Raw genomic sequence first — 21,850 nt, 5'->3', positions numbered from 1 at the left:
GCTGCTCCCTCGTGGATTTTTGGGGGGATGCTGGTGGCCACATCCTGCCCCTCATTCCCGAGGGATCCCAGGATGGAGCAGGGACGCTGAGGGGAGGATCACAGCACCAGAGCCGTCACCTTGTGCCCTGGGTTAATCATTTATCCCCGTTTATTTGCCAATCCCGGCGGACTTTGGCAGCCGTGGCCCAGCCTGGGATGGGATTTAGGAATAAATCTTGGCCCTGGGGGTGCTGGGCTGGGGATTTTGGGGGTCCCCCAGTTCTGCTTGACCCCCTCCAGCAGCTTTTTCTATCCCAGCTCTGCCTTTTCCTTGGCCCTGAGAGCAACTTGGCGCCGGGAGAGGAGCCAGGATGGGTCTGGCTGCCAGGATTTGTTCTCCCCTGAACCCCCAGGGGTTTTTCCAGGGGGTCCTTGGGGGTCCCCCAGCCCCACCCCAGGGGATGTTTGGTGCTGTGACCCCTGGGGAAAAGGGTTGAGGGATGCTGAGTGCCCCTAAAGGGTCCGTGTGGTGCCCACGGGGGGTGTTGGGGGATCCCTGGGGTCCCTGATGCTCTGGGAGGATCCCTTAGAGGGGTCCTCGGGGGTTCTTGGTGCCCCCAGGGTGGGTGTTCAGTGGGTTCCATGGGGTCCCAATAGCCCCGGGTGGGTTTTTGGGGGGGTCCCAGTGCTCCCAGGGTGAGTGTTGGGGGCTGTTTATGGGTTCCAGTGCCCTGGGGGGGTGGGTTGGGGATCCCCGGTGGGATTTTGGGTGTCCCAGAAAGGGTTTTGGGGGGTCCCGGGTGGGATTTTTGGGGGGTCCCGGGTGGGATTTTTGGGGGTCCCGGGAGGGATTTTTGGGGGGTCCCGGGTGGGATTTTTGGGGGTCCCGGTGCTGCACCGCGTAGTGGGCGTGGCCTGATGCGGCGGGGGCGTGGTCTGAGGCAGCGGCAGCCAATGGGAGCGCTCTCCGTGCCGGCGGCCGCGCATGCGCCCTGTGCGGCCCCGAGCGGCGGCGGCGGGAGCGGGAGCGGAGGTAGGACCGGGATGGACCGGGACGGGCCGGGACGGGCCGGGATAGGCACGGCAGCCCTGCCATGCCACAGGGAACGACTGCGGGGACGGGCCGCCGTGGGGAGGGAGGCAGCGGGCCGTGGGGAGCGGGCTGGGGCCGGCCCCGAGCCCCGGATGGGGATGGGGGATGCAGGGAGGGATGTAGGATGCAGGGAAGGATGCAGGGAGCGGCTGTTTAGGGTTTGGGACAGGTCCTAGGGCCTGGAGACAGCCACGGGGGCTCGTTTTGGGACAGCCCCTGGGGTCTGGGGCAGGTGAGGGTGCAGGTGAAGGTGTGTTCTGAGGTGTACGACACTGTTAAGGGGTGCAGGGCGCAGTTTTGGGATGCAGGGCCCAGTTATGGGGTCTGGTGCCACCAGTAGAAGCTGTGGGACCAGGCAGCAGCGGTGGGATGGGGCAGGGACTGGGGGACAGCAGCAGCTCCGGTGCAGGGGCCACTGGGCAGGACTGGGGGTCGGTGTGGGGTGGGATGCCCGGGGTGTCTCCACCTGCCCGCCCCGGGGCCTGCCATCACGGGAAAGGAAGGGACAGGACCCTGCCCGGAGGCTCCGGGGGCAGCCCAGGGTATCCGTGACCCAGGAACGTGTCCGCTGCCCGCCCCGGGACGAGCCGCAGGGAATGGAAAACCTCCCTCCTCCTCCTCCTTGCCGCAGGACACGTGGAGCGGCGTTTGCTCCGGAAGGAGCGGGATGGGTCCCGGGGGGGGGGGGGTGGTGGAATTTGGGGGCCCCCGCTGCCCCCCTCCCCTCCAGGTTTGCGCCAGCCAGCTGTCCCTGCGCGGGATTTCGGGAAGCGTCTGCCTGACGTCGCCGGGTCATGCTCGGCTGTGCCAGCGGTTCTTATTCCCTTCAGGAAGGCGTCACCTTCCCGGGAGCAGGGGGGGAGGGATGCATGTGGATTGCGGCCGGGATCGATGATCTCTGGGTAGTGAAGCCCAGGGAGATGGGAAGGGTTTGCCCGGCCTTGGGAGCTGCGTTGTGCTGTCGTGGCTGCCGGGCATCGCTCCCGGGCACATCCCTCCCGGGCAGCCGTCCCTTCCCGTGGCAGCGGTTTGTCCCCGTGCCCCATCCCGAGGAGCGATAAAGTAGGTCAGGCGCTGGCTCCAGGCTCCGGGAACGCATCCCGGTGGAAGGACGCCCTTGAAGGTAGCGGGCAGGAGGCCGGGGGGCTGCCGAGGGGTCGCGGCTGGCGGTGGGGATGGCGAGGGTCGCTGTTCTTTGGTGTTTGCCGCAGCGCGTTTGTCCCGGGAGGCCGGGCCGGGTGTGCTCGGCACCCTCCTGCCTTGCCCTGAGATTCCAGCAGATCGGAGCCCCCCGGGATGACCCTCTTTGGGCCCTTCTCTTCCGCAGGGGCGGCTCCTCCACCTCGTTTTGCCCTAAAACGGAGCGAGCCCGTGCAGCTCCGGCCTCTGCCCCGCTCTGCCCGCTCAGCGCTTCCTGCCTTGCCTTTGGCAGCTGAGGGAAAGTTGAGGTCCGGTTTTCCACCCTGGGTGTATCCGGCTCAGCCCGGCTTTAGGAGAAACCCCCGGGAGGGGTTTTGGCAGCGGGGAGAGCTGCGTGCCTTGGCACAGACCGGGACATCGGTGCGCAGGGAGCGGGACGGCTCCCGAAGGCACCGGGGACATGGGGAGCGCTCGGCTGGGAAGGGCAGCCAGCGGGGACGTGCGGCCAGCCGGGACAGACCTTTAGCACGGTGGGATGTTTGCCAGCACCTGTGGGAGTCACACATAGGTGACTGGATGCCCCACTTAGCCCAGGAGGAGCCACCTGGAAGGGTGGATTTGGGATAGGGAGGCAGAGGAAGGGTCTGGGCTCGCTGGGGGATGCTGAAGAGGCAGAGTGTCTCTCGGGGCTCCGAATTCAGCGGGGTGTTCCCAGCACCAGCACCGCTCTGGGTGGGCTCCCTCCCTCGTTTTGGGGAGAGAGGGGTTAAGTCAAAGCATCCGAGCTAAGCCCTGGCAGGAGGAGGCTAAAACCTCCCTGAGAACAAAGCTCACAAAGTGGTGGTAAGCTTAGCAAGGTAAAACCTGTGGGAATGTGGGAGCCTTCAGGAGGAGTGGGGTCCTGGATGGGGAGCAGGGTCCTGCGGTTCCCCGGCAGCCCCTCGGCGTGGAAATCCTGGCCCCAGGTTATTTTTGGAACAATTGCTTGGCCAAGCTTCAAAAATGTCCTGGTTTTTGGAAGAGACTGGAGCCTGTGAGCCGTCAGCACAGGCCAGGCACTGCGGGGTGTCCAGGGCTGGGTCAGGAGCACCAGGGAAGGGGAGCCAGGGGGATCAGGAGGTGTGCCTGGAGCCCACACTGGGATCAGGATGGCTGCTGCACTATTGGGAGGCAGCAGACTTTTATTTTCTCCTTGCGAATCCCAAATTTGCCATCTGCCTCTCAGGGAAGCTTTTCCAGGCAGGCAGCCTGAGCTCCAGGCTCTTGGGTGCCTCCCAAGGTGGACGTGCAGGTCGTGCCTGTCGTTGCCCTCCCCTCCCTGAGCCCCTTCCTTTGCACCCCGGGGCTGTGCCACCCCTCTTTTATCAATTCCCAGCACATATGAAAGAGGCACAGAGGGCAAGGATTGATTCTGGGCAAACACTATAAAGGCACCTGCAGTTAGAGCGGGGAAGCACTCGGTTCATGGTAATTATCCTGGTTAAATTATAACCTAATGAACAGGCCACCTCTGTCCCTGGGGCTCCCATGCTCCTCCGGGCGCTGGCATTGAGGTCCCAGAGACGTTTGTGTCCCAGCCCCGGTGACGCCGAGGGGACCCACGCGTGGCCAAGGGCTGGAGCGTGACTCCTCACCCCCCGGAGAGCTGCATTTGGGGCTGGCACAGCTGGATTTCTCACAGCCCTCCTTGCAGCCCTGCCTGCTTCCCGACCATCCTGCTCTTCCCAGGATCTCTGAGGTGCTGTGGAGCTGGAGAGCCCCCGGGAGCTGGGTCCTGGCAGCCCCCCATGGTGAGTGAGGGGCTTGGGGTGGCTCAGCATGGAGGAGGAGAGGGTGGTCTTGCATGGAAAAATTATGGAAAAATGCTCTGTCCTCATCAGGATCTGGGTGCTCCCAGTGCTGTTCTGTCTTTCCCTGAGGATAAATCCATCGGTGGGGTGGAGGAGCCGTGGTTGGAGCGCTGGGAATGCCAAAGCCAACAGCGGTGTGGTTTCTCTCCCAGCATCCCAGACACACCATGATCCCCAGCGTGGGGCCCCGGAGCTGCTGCCTGCTCCTGCTGCTCTGCCTCCTCCCCTGCCCGCAGGTCCGGGCGGGCAGGGACAGCACCGGAGTCTCCGCAGCCTCCTTCCTGCAGGATCTGCTCCAGCGCTACGGGGAGAGCCAGACTTTGAGCCTGAAGCAGCTCAAGGCCCTGCTGAACCGCCTGGATGTGGGAGTGGGACACGCCAATGTCTCCCAAACGCCTCAGCAGCGCCTGAACCTCTCCCGGGTAAGGAGGGGACCCCTAAATCCTCCCTGCAGACCCCCAAAACCTCCCTGCAGGCTCCTGGAATCTCTCTGTGGAGCTGTGGGAATCTCAAGGCACCTTCCTGTCCCTTCCCTCCCGCAGTGCTTCAGCTCCATGGAGCTTTTCGCCATCCACAACCTGAGCGAGGGCTCCCCTGTGGGGCACAGCAAGTTCAAGGAGTTCTGCCCCACCATCCTGCAGCAGCTGGAGTCAGGGGCGTGCGCCTCCGAAAACCTGGAAAATGAGGAGAACGAGCAGACAGAGGAGAGCAGGCCCAGCTCAGCTGAAGGTAATTGGGGTGCTGGGGGGACCATGGGCACTGCCTGGGCACATGAGGAGCAGCCACTTCCCACTCCTGGGAATTCCCTGCCTCCAGCAGCTGGGAATCCTGACCGAGTTTTCCTCGCTGTGGATCGTGCCGTGGTGTGGTTTTGCCGGGATAAACTCTGTGCCTCCGGGATAGCTGGATGAGGAGGGGACTCCGATAGCTGGATGAGGAGTTCCCGTGGGTGGGAGGGGGTGACCTGGCCCCTGGAGGGACCTGCTGGCCTCCAGCCACCGGCAGATGTTCAACCAGCTCCTGCCTATCCCGGTTCCAGCGATGCCCAAGGTCTTGGATCAGCTGCCCTGAGCACAGCTCGGCTTCTCCCACGCTGGGGCTTGGGAAAACCTTTTCCAAGGAACCCGGTGGCTTCATTCCCACCTTCCCTGCACCAAACACGACGGTTTTGTCGCAGCTGGAGCATCCGGAGCATGGGGAGCAGCCCTGGAGCCAGCCTTTCCCACCTGCCCGGGTCCGGGCTCTCCGAGAGCCTCGGTAATGTCTGGCCCTCATTTCTTCTCGTTCCGCAGTGTGGGGCTTTGGTTTTCTCAGTGTGTCCATGATTAACGTGGCCTCCCTGCTTGGAGTCCTCATCGTTCCGTGTTCCCAGAAGGCCTTTTTCAGCCGGGTGCTCCTGTTTTTCATCGCGCTCTCCATCGGCACGCTGCTTTCTAACGCGCTCTTCCAGCTCATCCCAGAGGTGCGGTAGAACGTCCCTGCCTCTCTCCCATCTCCAGGGGCAGCTCCCTGGGCGCCCTCTCTGCCTCCACCCCGCCGAATCGATCCGACCCCTCGTCACCCGAGGCTCAGGGCTTGGCTCAAGGGGCTCCGCAGGGCTTTTCTCATCCCTCTGAGCACCAGGAAACCCTCAGTGTCCTCCACCCCTGCCACGTCTGAGGAGTGGGAGTGTGCTGGGAGAAGCTGTTCGCTCCTGCTCTGTGTGTCCAGGAGTTTATCCCTTGGAGGGATGTGCTCAGCCACGCTTGTGGCAGCACTACTGGCATGAGCCAGAGGGAAAAAATCGTGAAATATCCATGAAAATATGGTTAAATATCCATATAAAAGCATGGAGAACAGCCTGGAGAAGCACCAGCTTCTTCTGGAATTAGCCAACTTCTACAAATCCTTTAAATGCCTTTTTTTCTTTTCCTCCTCTGCCTGATTTCCCAGGCTGATGTTCCCACAAGGGTTCTGTCTTCCATGAGGTTTCCCGGTGCTCTGATGGGACCAATGGAAATACCGCAAATTAATTGTGTTGTAATTGCGCAGTTCTGGAGCTGAATAAATCCACCTGGATTGGAAACCTTAGGAACGTGGTCCAGGATGAGCTGGATTTGGCACATCCAGCCTTAAAATTCCAGCGGGTTTTTCCCCCTGGTGTTGCCTGTTGTGCTGCCGGGCAGCGAACGCCTCATCCATGCTGGCAGTGGGATTTTTTTTCCAAGGTTCCTTTTCAGCTTCAGACCTGCAACTTTTATTTACTGCACATAGAAACCAAGCGCCTCTAATTCCTGATCTGCCGGGAATTGAAATGCTGGAGGTACGCTCCAGCCCTGCCGGCACCCAGAGCACCCCAGCAGGGACTGGCTGCAGGGCAGGGGTGGAGCGTACGAGGTGCTCGGGGGACCCGGGCGCTCTGTGGCTCGGGAATGGTCCGTGGAGCAGAGCTGGGGGCTGGCTGGGACACGGCCCAGCTGCCAAAACTCAGCTGAGATTCCCAAACTTTCCCAAAGCCGCTCAGCGCCGGGTTCGCCCTTTGGAGGTGGCGCCAGATGAACAACAATCACTAATGAATGTCCTCTTGTCTCCCCTCTCTCCCTCCCTCCTCTCTCTGTCCTATCGGTGTGGATTCCTTCCCTGCCCATCCCCACGTTGATCTCGTCCCTTCCCGTCTCCCGTCTCCCGGGGTGGGTTTGGCTCTGCCAGTCTGGGGTTACGGTTTCCTCTGCGTCTCCGTCATCTCCCTGTGCTCGCTGGTGGGAGCCAGCGTGGTGCCCTTCATGAAGAAGACCTTTTACAAGCGGCTGCTCCTCTACTTCATAGCTCTGGCGATTGGAACTCTCTACTCCAACGCCCTCTTCCAGCTCATTCCCGAGGTAGGGAGAGGACTGGTGGGTTTGTGCTTTTCTCTCTCTCTGGGGCTGTTTCTGGGCGCTCACTGGCTGGAGAAGGGGAAGGCGGCATTGGAGGGGAGCCCTGAGCGAGGTATGGAGGGCTGGAAGCCCCTTGGAGCTGGAGTTTGGAAGGAAGTTGCTCCAGGGAGATCCCCGGTCTGCTTCAAGCAGAGAATCTTGGTTTTATTGCCTTTTCTGGCTTTTTCTAGCCCTGGAGGCAGGTCCCCTGTGCAGAGCAGAGCCTGGTTTTGGCATCCCTGCCCCAGTGCAGGATCCAATGCCTTGGGGCACGGCCGGCTTGGATGAGGGAATGAGGGAGATTAAAGGTGCACAAAGGTGTTTTCTGAGCTTGTCCCCAAAGCAGCTGCTCCCCAGAGAGAGCTCAGAGCTGTGTCGCCCCTCCAGTGTCACCCCAGGGGCAAAGGCAGATGAAGGACACTGCCAGGGCCTGCTCCTCATCCTCTCCCATGTCCCCTCCTGCCTGCAGGCATTTGGATTCAACCCTCAGGAAGATTATTATGTTTCTAAATCCGCTGTGGTGTTCGGGGGCTTCTACCTCTTCTTCTTCACGGAGAAGATCCTGAAGATGCTCCTGAAGCAGAAGGACCAGGTGAGGTGGAGCAGGGCACGGTGGGGCAGGAAACGGCAGGAATTTCGGGTGGGGGATGGAAAACAGCAGGGATATCAAGATGGCTGTGTGGGAAACAGCAGGGATATTGGGTGGCAGGGTGGGAAAGAGCAGGAATATCAGGATAGCAGGGTGGGAAAGAGCAGGAATATCGGGATGACTGACAATCCTGGATCCCCTGATCCCACAGCACCACCATGGGCACAGCCACTATGGCCCTGAGGCTCTGCCCTCCAAGAAGGACCGGGAGGAGGGGGTCACGGAGAAGCTGCAGAACGGGGACCTGGACCACATGATCCCACACATCACCAGCGACCTGGAATGCAAGCCCCCCTCTGGGGATGAGAAGGCTGTGGTGGGCTCCCTCTCTGTCCAGGTGAGCGCCTCATCCCATGGCATTGTGACAAAACAGTTAAAACCAGTTTTTTCTGCGTGTGGTGGGAGCAAACAGCTCCGCTGTGTGGGTTTAATGAATGGGGGGGTGGATCAGTGACCCCATCTGGGTGCTGAGCCCTGTTTTGGGGTGCTGTGGCAGGACCTGCAGGCCTCCCAGAGCGCGTGCTACTGGCTGAAGGAGGTGAGGTACTCGGACATTGGGACGCTGGCCTGGATGATCACCCTCAGTGATGGCCTCCACAACTTCATCGACGGCCTGGCCATCGGCGCTTCCTTCACCGTGTCCGTCTTCCAAGGGATCAGCACCTCCGTGGCCATACTCTGCGAGGAGTTCCCACACGAGCTGGGTACGTGGCTCCTCAGATCTGCCCCTGGTCCAGCCTTTTTCCATCCAGAAAGGCAGATTTGGGGTGGAATAAACAGTGATGCTGCTGAGGGGAGGGGGAAAGGGAGGGCTGTAAACTGCTCTGAGTAATCGCCGCTCTAAAAATAACGAGGTAATATGATGTCTGAGATTTAAATTTAGATGGAGGCATCTGAAGACAAAAAAAAAAAAAAGCCCTCAACACTTTGTTGGTCTGGGAAGGGGGAGGCGGGTTTGGGTGGGAATGTCTGAATTTAGGGGCAGTAGAGTGGTCAGTGGGGGGGTGAATGTGTGGGTTTAGGGACAGTGCTGTGATCAGTGAGTGGGAGGCAAGTTTGGGTTTGAATGTCCAAATTTATGGGCAGCTGAGGAGGGAGGTGGGGTTTGGGTGTGAATGTCTGAATTTAGGAATAGTGGAATGGTCAGTGGAGGAGAGGCAGGTTTGGGTGTGAATGTCTGAATTTAGGAATAGTGGAATGGTCAGTGGAGGAGAGGCAGGTTTGGGTGTGAATGTCTGAATTTAGGCACAGTGTGATGGTCAGTGCCCAGTGCCAGCAGCCACAGGGGGCCCACACTTGAGTTGGCATGTGCTGTGATTTTTGGAGTGTCCTGTGCAGTCCAGGGGTTGGACTCTGGTCCTTGTGCGTCCCTTCCAACACGGGATATTCTGGCATTCTACGAGTTCAAGCCGGTGCTGTCCCGATGCTGCTGACAGCCCTTCCCTCCTCATCCTCCCATCCTCTTCTCCCACAGGGGACTTTGTGATCCTGCTGAATGCTGGGATGACCATTCGCCAGGCGCTCTTCTTCAACTTCATCTCTGCCTGCTGCTGCTACGTGGGCCTGGCCTTCGGCATCGTGGCCGGCAGCCACTTCTCTGCCAACTGGATCTTTGCTCTGGCTGGAGGGATGTTCCTGTACATAGCACTGGCTGACATGGTAAATCCTGAGCCCCAAATCCCAAACCCCAGAATTCTGAGCCCTGGGATTTCTTCCTAGGAAAAGCTCAGCTTGCCCTGCAGGCACGGTGGGGTTTGCTCAGATATCTCTGCTTTGCTTTGCCTGGCTGAAATCCCCGGGATGGGAGGGTGGTGGATGTTTGCTGAGGAAGGATGGAGCTGTCACTGAGCCCTGCCACCCCGATTTTTCCCCCTGCAGTTCCCTGAGATGAACGAGGTCAGCCGGGAGGACGAGCAGAACGGCAGCGCCCTGATCACCTTCGCCATCCAGAACGCAGGGCTGCTGACAGGCTTCACCATCATGGTGCTGCTCACCATGTACTCGGGGCAGATCCAGATAGGGTAGGACCAGTCTGAGCTGCAGCCCTGATCCAATTTTTCCATGTTTTTTTTTTCGGGGGGGAAAGGGTTTTTTCTTTCTTTTTTTATTTTCTTTCCTTTTCCTGCTGCAAACATACGACGGTACCGTGTGCGGGCACTGACGTCACACTACAGGAGAGACATTGCTTTGAAAGCTATTCCATGGATTTTTTTTTCTGGTTTAAGGCTGAGGGGAGTGGAATTCCCCTTCCCATAGGATTGACCTGACTTTTTCCAGTGTCATATCCCTTCTCTCCTCGCCTCTCCCAGGAAGGATGGAATGGGAAGACAGGAGCTGCTCCAGCCGTGCTGCTCCTCTCATTGTGCTTGGAGCGTTCCCATGGGACATGACGCTGTCCTGACCCCTCTGGGGGTGTGTGATGGGGACACACGGGGACAGACCCTTCTCAGAGCATTCCCCACCAGCCAGCCCTCAGAGCTGTGCTCTCCAAGGATGAGGAGGTTCACGATGTCACCATCATCCGACTGCTTTCGCTCTGTTTCTGCCCGGACACTGCCCTGCCACGAGTGGGGTGAAGAGGGCAGGGGTTTTAAAGCACATTTTGGAGTCAGTGCTCGGAGCAGAGGACACCAAACTGGGTTGGAGTGACACCTGGGCTGCTGGGAGATCCTGCCAGGATGCCCTGAGCCCAGTTCAGTCCATGCTGCTGGAATCAGGGGCAAATCCCAACTCCTCCTCCTGAGGGCTGGTGAGAAGGGGATGAGAGCAGAGCCAGGCTCCAGCCCAGGGATTTTTCCTCGGGCTGTGTCCAAGCTCATGGTGACACCCGGGAACAGCCAGCTGGTTTTTAAACAGTCCTGAGGTTTAGGGTGGGGTGGGGGGTGTTTTTAAAAGCAAAACTCAGACTGTGAACCTCTTTAGGCTGCGTGTTCCCAGCCTTAGGGAGTAGCCAGAGAAGGGTGTTCCAGGCACTTCCCAGCTCTGCCTCTGGGCTGGTGTTCCCCAGATTCACTAGGTGAATTTCTTATTATCATATTGATAAGGTTGCCCACCCCACCCGTGTTGCTTGAGGTTCCCTCACCCCTCTTTTGCCCCCAGACCCTTCATCCTGTACCTGGTGTGAGCTTGTGGCTGTGTGGATTCAGGGCAATCCCTCGTGGTTTGGCGCTGGATTGGGATGGAGGAGAGGTGCAGGTGCTTTGGAAGTGTTTGTGAAGTGTCTTCCTTCACTCCCCACCTGTGCAGGTGTGTGGGGTGGGACTGGGTGGTGGCCCATGGTGGCACTGTGCTGGAGCTGAGGCTCCCACACCTTCCCTTCCCGCCCTGAGGAAAGCAAACCTGAGGCTGTGCCAGGTATTTTTCCTGCTTGTTGCAGGACAGAGGGACTTCAGCCCCTGGCACAGGCTCAGCACCCCTGTCAGTGTTGTACCCTGGCTGGATCCCTGTAATCCCTGAATTCCTGTAGTTCCCAGCTGGGTGATGTTCTTCCTAAACTCCCAACAGCTGTCACCGAGCCCATGGCCTCTGGCACTGCCAGGATCCTCATGGATCATCACCTGCACTCTTGGTGGCTTTTCTAGTCTGGGCATTTGTCCCCACAGCACCCCCCGGCTCTTGGCTTTGTCCTGCACCCCAAAACCTAAATCTCAACTTTTGGAGGAGCAGGGAGCGTTTTTGGGATCACCCTTCACCCGAAGGTGTCCTTGGGTGATTTCCTCAAGGAGAGACAGGCTCCGCTTTGTCCCGTGTGGCATCTCTTGTGGATTGTCACCCTAAGTCACTTTTCTCTCTGGGACAGAGCAGTGTGGCCTGTGCTGGCTCGGGCAATCATTCAGCACCTCGCAGGCATTCCCTGTGCCGCTGATTCCAGGACAAAAGTGGCATTGGAAACACTTTTTCCTTGCTTGAGAGAGCAATGTGGAAAATCTGAGTCCTTTCACTGGCACAGGTGCCCTCTCCTCTCTCTCAAGGAAGCACTTGGGAAACACCAGGGCTGGCAGGGCACCGGAGCTGCATTCCCACTGGAAAAGCCTAAGGGGGGAAATGGGGGGGGTTGTCCCCTCTGGACTGTGCCTGAGAGGTCCCCAAGAGCTGGGAAGTGGCAGAGAGCAGGGCTTGGCTCCCTCAGAGCCGGCAGGATTCACTGTGGGAATCACGAGTCCGCCGTCTTCTTGTTTCCAGTTTATCCCTGTTCCCTGAGAAATCTGCAAGGCGGAGATTTGGGATGTGAGGGGGGTGAGAAACGAGGCTGCCCTGCCACCAAGGAGAGCTCCTGTTCCCGGCTGGGCAGGCTGGCACCTGCCGGTGGGACAGGGATGGGAACACACCCAAATCGAGCTCCTCGTGGATTTTCATCCGTGCCTCCCTACCCTCATCCGGTTGGAAGCTCAAGTTCCATCTCAGTATTTCAATTATAACTCAGGTGTTGTAGGAGAGAATGCGCCGAAACAAAGAGCGTTAACTTAAATGTCACGTGAATTGTACAGATATTTGTAAAATTCCATAAATAAAATATATTCTGTAATGACGGAGGGTCCCAGGCGTGCTCCGGCAGTGAAATCCTCCCTGCTGCTGGGGGATGGAGGGGTGGCAGCGCTGCTGGCTCAGGATTTTTCCAAGGGGAAGGCTTGGAGCCGGGCTGGGTGATGCAATCCAGGTTTTCCAGCTGGATTTCCGTGGCTGTGCAGTGCGGCGCGGCTGACGGGAGGTGGCACTGACAACCCCCAGCCTGCCCGCATGGCACGGCCTTTGCGGCTCCAAAAACCCTTAATTTTATATATATGTGTGTGTGTGTCTGTGTGTATATATATAATATTTTTTTTTTAATTTATCCAAAATTTATTTCCAATCCCTGGTTTGATGGGAGATTTGGGATGCTGGATTCCTCTCCTCACACGAGCCAGGCTCCTGTGTTTGTGTCCTTGTTTTCCTACCCTCCATTAGGGAAAAAAATAGCAAACTTTGCTTTTTTACTTCCCCATTTTTGCCTTTTGCTACACCATTCTCCCCCTATCTGCCAGCTCTGAGCAGCAAACATAATTTTAAGAAACCAAATCTTGACATTCTGAGATACTTTATAAAAAAATTAATGTTTTATTAAGCAAGGAAGGTCACAGTGAGCATTGCTCCTGCTCATCAGCACTTCCAGGGGGGCTTTGGGTGAGCTCTTTTCTACTGCAAAATCCTTGTGTTTTGCTGAACGCCTGAAACCTGAGTTACCTCAGCAGACGGTGCTGGATGGGGTCATGGAATTCCTGGAATTGTTTGGGTTGGTTAAAGCCCATCCACTACCATGGGCAGGGACACCTTCCACTGTCCCAGGTTGCTCCAACCTGGCCAGCCACAGTTTTTCTGGGAATTTCATCCCAGCCCCTCACCACCCTCACAGCGAGGAATTTCTTCCCAATATCCCATCTAAACCTGTCCCACTTCATCTTCAAGTGGTAGGAGCAAACCACTGTTTTTCCTTTCCCTCAAAAATTTTGTGTCTAAGGAATATCAGCTCTGGAGCCGGGCTGGGAGAGCTGGGAATGTTCCCCTGGAGAGGAGAAGGATCCAGGGAGAGCTCAGAGCCCCTGGCAGGGCCTGAAGGGGCTCCAGGAGAGCTGGAGAGGGACTGGGGACAAGGGATGGAGGGACAGGACACAGGGAATGGCTCCCACTGCCAGAGAGCAGGGCCAAATGGGATACTGGGAAGGAATTCCTGGCTGGGAGGGTGGGAAAGAGCTGGGATGGAATTCCCAGCGAAGCTGTGGCTACTCCTGGATCCCTGGAAGTGTCCAAGGCCCCGTTGGAGCACCCTGGGACAGTGGAAGGTGGCCCTGCCCACGGCAGGGGTGGCACTGGTTGATCCTTCCAGTCCCTCCCAAGGCAGTCCGGGGTCCCGCCACTCTCCTCCCTCACCAGCGAAGCTGTGCCCGAGGACTGCTCAAACACCGCCAGCGCCATCCCCACGCTCCCCCATCAGCGCCGCCGCCATGTTGCCCCCCCGTTGCTTAGCAACGCCCCCTTCCCCTCCAAGATGGCGGGCGGGGCGGGCGTGGCGCAGGCGCGGGCGGGGGGGGGCAGAGGGCGGAGGGCGGTGTGGCGGCGGCGGCGGCGGCGGGGGCGGGACGGGGGGAGAGCAGCGCCGCGGAGCCGCCGCCGGGGCAGCCCAGCGGGTCCGCCGGGAGCACCCGCGCGGCCCCCGCTCCGGGTGAGGGGAGCGGAGCGGGCCCCGGCGGGGAGAGGTCCCCCCGCCGCCCCCATGTCCGGGCGCGGCCACACCAAGCTGCCGACCACCGAGCGCATCGTCAAGGGTGAGGGGGCGGCGAGGGCGCCCCCTGCCTGCGCGGGGGGCGCGGGGGGGGGCTCGGCGGAGGGGGGCCACGAGAAATGGGGGGCGAGCGAGGTTTGGGTGGGGAGGGGTCCCCAAGCTGGGGGAGCCCCGAGAAAAGGGAGGGGAATATGCCTGGTTTGTGGGGGGGCACCTGGTTTGGGGGAGGCCGGAGGAGGCCGTGATTTTAAGGGGGGATCCCAGGCTGGGGGAGCCCAGAGAATGGAGGAGGGAACGTGGTTAATGGGGGGACGTCTCCAAACTGAGGGAGACGAAGAAAAGGGGGGAGGCTCGTTTGGGGGGGGGGTCCCCAGGTTGGAAGAGCCCGGAGAAAGGAGAGGGGGGGAGCGTGATATGGGAGGAGGGGGAGCCTGGTTTAGGGGGATATTCCCGAGAAATATGGGGTGTATGTCTGCTTTGGGGGGGTCCCCAGGATAGCGGAGCCCCCCCCCGCTCCCGGCTGGGGAAACCCAGAGAAAGGGAGGGGGATGCCTGGTTTGGGTGGGGGGAACTTGATTTGAGGGGGGGTCCTCAGGTTGGGGGAGCCCCGAGGAAGGGCGGGGGCAGTGTGATTTGGGGGGGGGGTGTTCTGGCGGGGCACCCCCGTTAAAGGAGGGCAGGGATGCCTGGAGTGGTGAGGAGGGGGTGTTCTGGTGGGTAACTCTCCCCTTTAAGGAGGACTCTGGTTCGGTGGGGGTCATCCCCTGAATTGGGGGAGATTGTGGGGGCACCCCCAGGATGGGGGGAGGCTGGAAAATCAGGGGGAGATCGTGGTTTGGGGGGGTCATGCCCAAGAGAGAGGGGAAGGAGAGGCCTGGAGCAGCCGGAGTGCGGGGTCCAGTGGGACACCCCCCCTTAAGGGAGAGCCCTGAGTGGGGGGGTCGGGCTGGGGGGACACCCCCTGTTCTATCAGAAACCTCTGCAGAGGAGCTGAGGGGCCTTTGGTTTGGGGGGCATCTCTGTTTGGTGGGGGGCACCTGCACTGAGGGGGGGGGCATTTTTAGCCCCCCTGGTCCAAGAGCATGCAGCCCCCTCCCTCCATTCTGTGGGGTGGGGGGCACAGCAGTGACAGGGAGGGGTGACAGCAGGGGACATCCCTGTTGGGTGTGGGGGGATTCCCCATCCTGGCATGGGCCTCATCACACCCCCAAGATCCTCACCCCCAAACTGGGGCACTGAGCCCCTGCTTTAGGTGGAACTGGGGTTCCCCTGAGGATTTGGAGGAAGGGGGGGGATGAGAGCCCTCACTGCCCTCATCCTGCCAGCCCCCCATGTCTTTCCTCCCCTAAATCCCTGCTCCGTGTCTGGAGCAGGGTGCCAGCTGGCCCCCTCTGCGGCCCCGTTATAGTAGGTACTATTTTGGAAAGAGCAGAAGACACCGAAGCAGTTAATGAGGAGAGAAATACGTTAGCGGAGAAACTCCTGGATCGGGAGGAGGAGGAGGAGGAGGCTGGGGGGATGCACATTTCGCTGCCCTAATTGATCCGGTGCCATCCTCGTCCCCACGCACTGGGAACATCCACTGGGTGCCTCAACTTTCGCCGGGAGGCTCCAAGTTACACAATCACCCCGTTATTAAACCTCCTCCCACCATGGCTTCCATCATTCCGGGCCGCTGGAAAGCAGCAATTTCCCAGGAATGGTTGTAATCCACGGACATGGAGGTGTACCCACCATGCTGCCATCTCTCCCTTCCCCTCTGGATGTGTCCAAGTGATTTTTATTTATCTTTATTTATTTTTTTTAATTTTTTTTTTTTTCCTTTTTAGCCTTTAGCTTGTCATGTGGCCGATCACATGTTTGATGTTAATAGCCTCAAACCCAGGGAAAGGGGATCCGGGTGGCAGCCGGAGCGTGGAGGCCCCTCGGGCTCGGGGAAGCTCCGCGCTTGCCCAGGGTGGGAGGGGATTTTTTTGATTATTTTTTTTTGTGGGAATAATCCCAGAGCACTCACGGATTTGGGGGGATCCGGGGTATTCCCAGGGCCGTGTGTGTGGCGTGGTGATTTGTAGGTCTCCAGGCAGCCGGAGCGGCCGGTGCTGTCCGTAAATCTCCTGCTAAATCCCAGGCAGCTGCCTGTGTTTAGGTTGGCCTTGTTCGGGAAAGGTAATGTCAATGCAGCCATTATGATTCAGCTGAGTCGGCCGGATCCAGGCGCTCTCCCTATTCCTGGGGCTTCCAGATCCTGGGAATCCCTGTCAGGGATCCTGCTGGTCCCTCTCAAGGGTTTGGCAACCCCCCAAAAATCCGTGTGGTCCCACTAATTGTGGTCGTGAGTCCCTGTCCAGGTGGGGTGAAGGCTCAGGGCCTGCTCACTCCAAAATCACCCCAAAATCCACGTGAACTTCCCAAAGATTGCTTTTTATTCCCCCAGGTGTGCTTGAGTGCCTGTGGAAATTTGGGGAGAAATATCTGCTTCTCAGGCCCGGGTTATTGTTTAAAGGTGGTGACATTGTTCATAGTTATTAATAATTAAAAGCTGAAGATAAAAGCTCATTTTGTTCCATGGAAAATGCCTGCAATTAAGTAGGATGTGGAATTTTAACTATGTTTAACCTATATATTTACATCTCCAGGGCCCTGTAGAAGGCCTTAACTGTAATTATGTTTAGTCAGAGGAAATACAGATTTGCGCTAAAACTTCTGGGGGAGCTTCATTATTAAAATCGCAAATTTGGGGATGTGTCAAGAACTGATTTTTATTAAAATCTTGAATTTTGAGGTAGGCCATGAATTGTTTCTTTTTTTTAAAATCTCTAATTTTTGGATGCTTCAAGAAATTATTTTTATTAAAATCTTGGCTTTTGGGGTAGGTCAGGAATTGCTTTTTTTAAAATCTCAGTTTGGGATTTGTCGGGAGTTCCTTTATATTAAAATCTCGAATTGTGGGGCAAGAATTGCTCTTTGTAGCCCAGTTTTAGCAGGAAAATGCTAAATGGTTGATGGTTATGGAGACCTTTAATGTCCAAATTTTGGTCTCCAAAGAGCACTTGGGAAGGTTCAGCTGGAAATCTGAGGGATTAGGGAGTCTGGGTGTCTGTATTAGCCCAAAATTAACCTTGAATTACCTGGTGGATCCATAGGATTTACTGATGGATCCACATCCTATGAAATCCACATTATTCAGGCAGGTGGGGATGATGCTTTGGGCTGCTGCAGTGGATCCTGGAGCTCAGGGTGTTTGTGCCCCTTTAAAACAAACCTACCGAGCTTTTTTGGTCAATTTTGGTTGAATTTTGTGGTCATTTTTTGATTGAATTTTGTGGTCATTTTTTGATTGAATTTTGTGGTCATTTTTTGGTTGAATTTTGTGCGCCTGCTCCATTCTTCCTGCTGGAAGGTGTAAAATCCTCTGGGAAGCAGAGCTGTGTCCAGTTGCATCCATGACAAATCCTTTAAAAACCTGGGATACTGGTATTTAGACACTAAAGCAAATAATCCACTAGAATTTTTCCCTATCCGTGTGTTATTATTTTGTGTATCATGGACAAAATGTTGGGAAGATGCTGAGCTGGAAGCAGCTGGGATCCAGTGCCTTCCTTTTGGCCACTGATGTTGAAAGTCAGAGACATCCCTAATTCCTACCCTGTTTCAGAGTTCCTGGCTATGATTCCTGAAGTTCCTGCTTTTCTGGGAAGGGGTGAATCCAGGAATTGTGGTGTAAAACTGAGGCTGGCACAGTAGCCAAAGGTGTTTTCTAAATCTGTGCTTTGCCGTCCTTTCTTAAGGACTTTGAGGCACCTTTCTCCATGTCCAATCTGTTTTTTTTCCCAAATGGAAGTTGTTTAAAGTGTGTGTGGGAATTCTAAAACCCCTGATGTGACACACTTAAAATTTCAGTGTCCACTTCGTGTGGGAACCTCCCAGATATGTTTCAGTAGGGAGAGGGACTTGGGACAAGGGACAGGACACAGGGAATGGCTTCCCACTGCCAGAGGGTAGGGAGATGTGGGATATTGGGAAGGAATTCCTGGCTGAGAGGGTGGAGAGGAGCTGAGATGGAATTCCCAGAGAAGCTGTGGTTGCCTCTTGATCCCTGGAAGTGTCCAGGGCCAGCTTGGAGCACGCTGAGACAACAGGAACTGTCCCTGCCATGTCAGGGGGTGGAACGAGGTGATTTCAAGGCCACTTATCCCCCATCCCATTCCATAATCCACGATTCCATGCTGTCACTGACCTGTTTCCCACCCAGCCAAGGTTTTTGGGAACATTGGGACTCCGGGAGCTCCCGTAGCCTCAGTGACACCTCCAGCACCTGCTCTCTCAGCCCGGGTGGAATCACATCTCTCCCTCCTCCCCGTGTGCCTCCAGAGCTGCTGGAGGCACGGAGAGCAATCCCACGGGATGGGATTTGTTCCACGAGGCTCCCGCAGCCTCTGGGGAGCCCAAACCCAGCCTCAGATCAATCGCTGCCTCCTCAGAGAGTTCAGAGGCTGTTCCAGTTCATCCCGCTGCCTGGAGATGCTTTTGGGGGATGAAAAATGTGCAGCTTTCTTCCCACCTTGTTTTTAATATCAGCTACAACTCTGGGAGCTCGAGTGTTGGATTTTCTCCAGGTTGGGAGGTGTTGGGAATTTTCGTCACAGAGCACGCGCCGATCCGAAAGTCCAGAGTAGCTTTTTAATTGAGGAAAATCTTAAATATAAAGGAGATTGTGGGGTTTAAAACTCACTGGTTGGTTTGGCTTGTTTAGTATTGACGTTTTGCAGGAATTAAGGAATACCTAGGGGGAAAAGGAGCTTTGAAAATGGCTAAAAATGGAGTTAAGGCCCAGGTCCATGTGCTCAGGCCTTGGGATGCCAAGGGAAAAGTGCAAATGCCACCGGGGTCAAGACGTGGAGGGAGATCCCTAAAAAGCAAGTTGTGTCATAATCCAGCAACTTGGCTGGACAGAGCTCAAGGAGGTGTGGGGTGAGGCAGTCCTTAAAGCAGGAACCCTGTGGGATCCCATGGAATTACTTGGGAATGTGGTATTTTGGGGGGATTTCCAAAAAAAACCCCAAAACTTGTCCAAGTAATTCCGATATTCTTATTATTGTTATATATAAACAGGAAAGATGCTTTGTTATCCATAAATGGGATGTGCTGGGAAAAGGGGCCGGTTTGTGGCTATGCCAGGCTGATTTTGCTGGATCTTGTGGCATTTCATCCCAAAAACGAATCCAAAGGCACAAGGAACAAGCTGTTCCTCTCCAGAGTGTTCCTGGGGTGCCCCAAACAGAGCCAGAGGTGCCTCATTTTGGGCTCAAACTGCCAGATCTCTGGATCCTGGGATGCCGGGATGCTCTGCTGGCTAATAAACGTGCTAACAAATGTGCTAATTAACAGAAATGTTGGTGACAGACCCCAAACCCAGCCTTGGGCACAAAACACCATTGGGGAACAGTGATAAAGCATCAGAACACATGGATTGGGCTGGGATTTATGCCTTCCCTCTGGGAGCTGCTTCAGGTGGGTGCTGGAGGTGGGCAGGGCAGGAGGGAAGGTCGTACTCCTCGGGATTTCACTGTTTAATGTTATTTTTCTGCCTATGAGGCTGGGAAAGGTTAATCCTGCTTTCCCTGCTCGAGGCTGTGAAGGGCCTTGTGGCAGTAAATGAGCCCGGATTAATTGGATACCGTGCCAAAAGGGTATTTTTTATTTAATGGAAGGTGTCAGAGTGGAGAGGGGAGTGGGTTTGGGGCTGCTCTGGCTGCACAGGCAGGAGGAGGGAAGGCTGTTCCTTAGGAAGTAGGGCAGGGTGCTGGCTTAAAATAGCTCCGAGCGCTGGGCTGTGCTGAAGGAGCTATTTAGGTAAATCCTGGGGTCTCAGTGGGGGCAGAGCCGCCTGCTAATCTAAAGATACTCCTTGGAGATCTATATTTGTCCGGGATCCTTCCCAGCTTGGCCGGTTTTCCAGGTATTCCCTGCCCGATCCCGCCGGGGCCAGCGTTGGGCCGGCGGGCGTGTTTATGGGACGGGGATGGCTCAGATCCTAATGGAATCAGACATCATTAAGCAGCAGGAGTGAGGGAACAGGCTACGTAAAGGCATCAGCGTTATCCCATAATGCAGGACTTGGCTCCCAGAGGCTCCCGCAGGCCGGGATCGCCGTGCCAAAGGGGCACGTTCCGGTGGCACCGGGGAGCCGCGTCAGGTGTGGAGTCCTGGAATGGTTTGGGTTGGAAAAGGAGCTTAAAGCTCAGCTCGTTCCACCTTCCACTATCCCAGGGTGCTGTAAGCCCCATCCAGCCTGGCCTTGGACACTTCCAGGGATGGGGAATCTGTAAATGTCCTGGGAAAAGCCCTCAGGACAGCAAGTGTGGGGCAGAGGGAGTGATGGGTTGGGGCAGAGGATGGACGGTGGTTGCTCCTGTGTCAGAGGGTGCTCTAAAGAAAAAGGAATCTCAGTGCAGATTCTGGGGATTTTCCTGGCAGGAGGAGGAATGTTGGGCTGTCCAGGCTGTTCTCCTGATTTTCCAGCCTCCAAAATAAAGCCTCACTGCTGCCTCTCACTGATGTGAGGGCATCAGGGCAGGGGTGGAACGAGGTGATCTTTAAGGTCCCTTCCAACCCAAACAATTTTGGGATTCTGTGCTCTCCCTGTTTCCACTGAGGAGCAGAGCTGGATGTGAGTGTGTGGAGCAGTGGGAGCTCCTCTGACTGGGAGCCTCCCTGAGGAGCTATGGGGGGGGGTTGTTTCTCCAAAATTTTCCACCAGTCTTCCATCTGGGGGTTCCTTTGGCCATGGTGGGCCTATAAAATAAGAGTTCAAAGCATTCTCCTTGCTCCAAGGTGGATCTGAGGGGAATTTCCCAGGATAAATTTCCCAAGTGGTTCAGCGTGAATTTCAGGAGAACAGGAAGAAGTGGTGTCAACCTAGATTGCTCCAGAAAATATTCATTTTTATCAGCAGCTGAGCATAGCAAGATGTGGTTAAATGGCTTCTCAAACTGAATATTATCCCAAAGGTGATGTCTTGGAAAAATACCACAAGGATTTCCTGGAGGAAGAGTGACTAGGGCACAGAGGCTGGAATTGCTGCTTCAGCAGTAGCTGGAGGCTCCTCTCGTCCTGCTCCATCCCTGACACGTGCAGGTCTGGGAAGCTGCTCTGAAGCAGCACTGGGACCGATTTATCCCAATTTTTGGGGGGGCTACTTTTTTTTTACAAGAGAATTGCTCTGGCCAATGTCCAGGGTGGCCACTGGGAAGATTTGAATTCCTTTGCGGTTCCCTGTGGACCATCAGCACCTCAGTGTGGTCTGAGGTGATGTGTGGGTATTGGGATATTCCCAAACCTGGGAATAGGCACCTCACAAGGAATGTTTTATCCAGGTCCAGTGAGGATCCCACTCAGGGTGAGGGTTTGAGGCCTGAGATGGGAAGAGAAGAAACCAAGGCCCTGATTGGGTGAAAATTCACCATTTTGTGCTCACATTCCCCATTTATCCATACTGTGACCACCTTTGGCTGCTCCAGTGGGAATATTTCTGGGGGTTGTTTTGTCCAGGATTCCCACGTGGATCAGCCCGTTCCCTGGAGCAAGATCTTGGAAGGACACAAGTTGTGTTTGCTTAGAGCAGGTTTGAAATGGGATCCAGAAGCCCTCGGGAGTTGGCGGCAGGGTCGGGTTCACATTCCCGGGATTTGCCTTTTCCAAAAAGCCCCGCTGTGTCTCCATTAATGATCTATTAGTGGCCGTGCTGGAACCTTGGGAAACAGGTGGTGAATTTCCCTGCCTGCTGACATCTAGGAATCCCCTCCTGGCTCCTTTGGGGAGCTCACTTTATTTTTTTAAGTAGCTGCAGCTGTTTGCTCTAAACTTCCTCCTTTTCCTCCCCCTTTTCCTCCCCCTTTTCCTCCCCCTTTTCCTCCCCCTTTTCCTCCCCCTTTTCCTCCCCCTTTTTCCCTCTTCCTTTTTCCCTCTTCCTTTTTCCCTCTTCCTT

At 56.5% G+C, this 21,850-nt stretch overlaps 2 protein-coding genes across 13 annotated transcripts in view; both read left to right on the top strand.

The window, feature by feature from the left end:
• Positions 1-981: 981 nt before the first annotated feature.
• SLC39A14 (solute carrier family 39 member 14) lies at positions 982-12,135 on the top strand. Of its 7 annotated transcripts, none has more exons than XM_088068405.1 (10): positions 982-1,014; positions 3,943-4,004; positions 4,217-4,486; positions 4,607-4,793; positions 6,753-6,922; positions 7,428-7,550; positions 7,759-7,944; positions 8,104-8,311; positions 9,082-9,266; positions 9,486-12,135. In XM_088068405.1, the coding sequence occupies exons 2-10, from the start codon at positions 4,002-4,004 to the stop codon at positions 9,630-9,632; spliced, it is 1,479 nt and encodes a 492-aa protein (XP_087924531.1). In that variant the 5' UTR covers positions 982-1,014; positions 3,943-4,001; the 3' UTR covers positions 9,633-12,135. The 7 variants fall into 7 exon arrangements, with proteins under 7 accessions (XP_087924531.1, XP_087924529.1, XP_014115082.1 ...); XM_088068403.1 differs by lacking the exon at positions 982-1,014 and adding an exon at positions 1,794-2,197 and having other exon boundaries at positions 4,095-4,486; XM_014259607.2 differs by lacking the exon at positions 982-1,014 and adding an exon at positions 1,795-2,197.
• Positions 12,136-13,792: 1,657 nt separating this feature from the next.
• The window catches only part of PPP3CC (protein phosphatase 3 catalytic subunit gamma), a 38,231-nt gene continuing 30,173 nt past the window's right edge, over positions 13,793-21,850 (top strand). For all 6 annotated transcript variants that reach the window (XM_014259595.2, XM_014259599.2, XM_014259596.2 and 3 more), the window contains exon 1: positions 13,793-13,906. In XM_014259595.2, coding sequence (XP_014115070.2) covers positions 13,855-13,906 — 52 coding nt within the window. In that variant the 5' untranslated portion in view covers positions 13,793-13,854. The remainder of the gene's footprint in view (positions 13,907-21,850) is intronic.

The sequence above is a fragment of the Pseudopodoces humilis genome, chromosome 30 (assembly GCF_049639895.1).
Source record: "Pseudopodoces humilis isolate 2021_Gansu_Grassland_sample_001 chromosome 30, ASM4963989v1, whole genome shotgun sequence".
Classification (NCBI taxonomy): domain Eukaryota; kingdom Metazoa; phylum Chordata; class Aves; order Passeriformes; family Paridae; genus Pseudopodoces; species Pseudopodoces humilis.
This window is presented reverse-complemented; position numbering and strand designations above follow the sequence as displayed.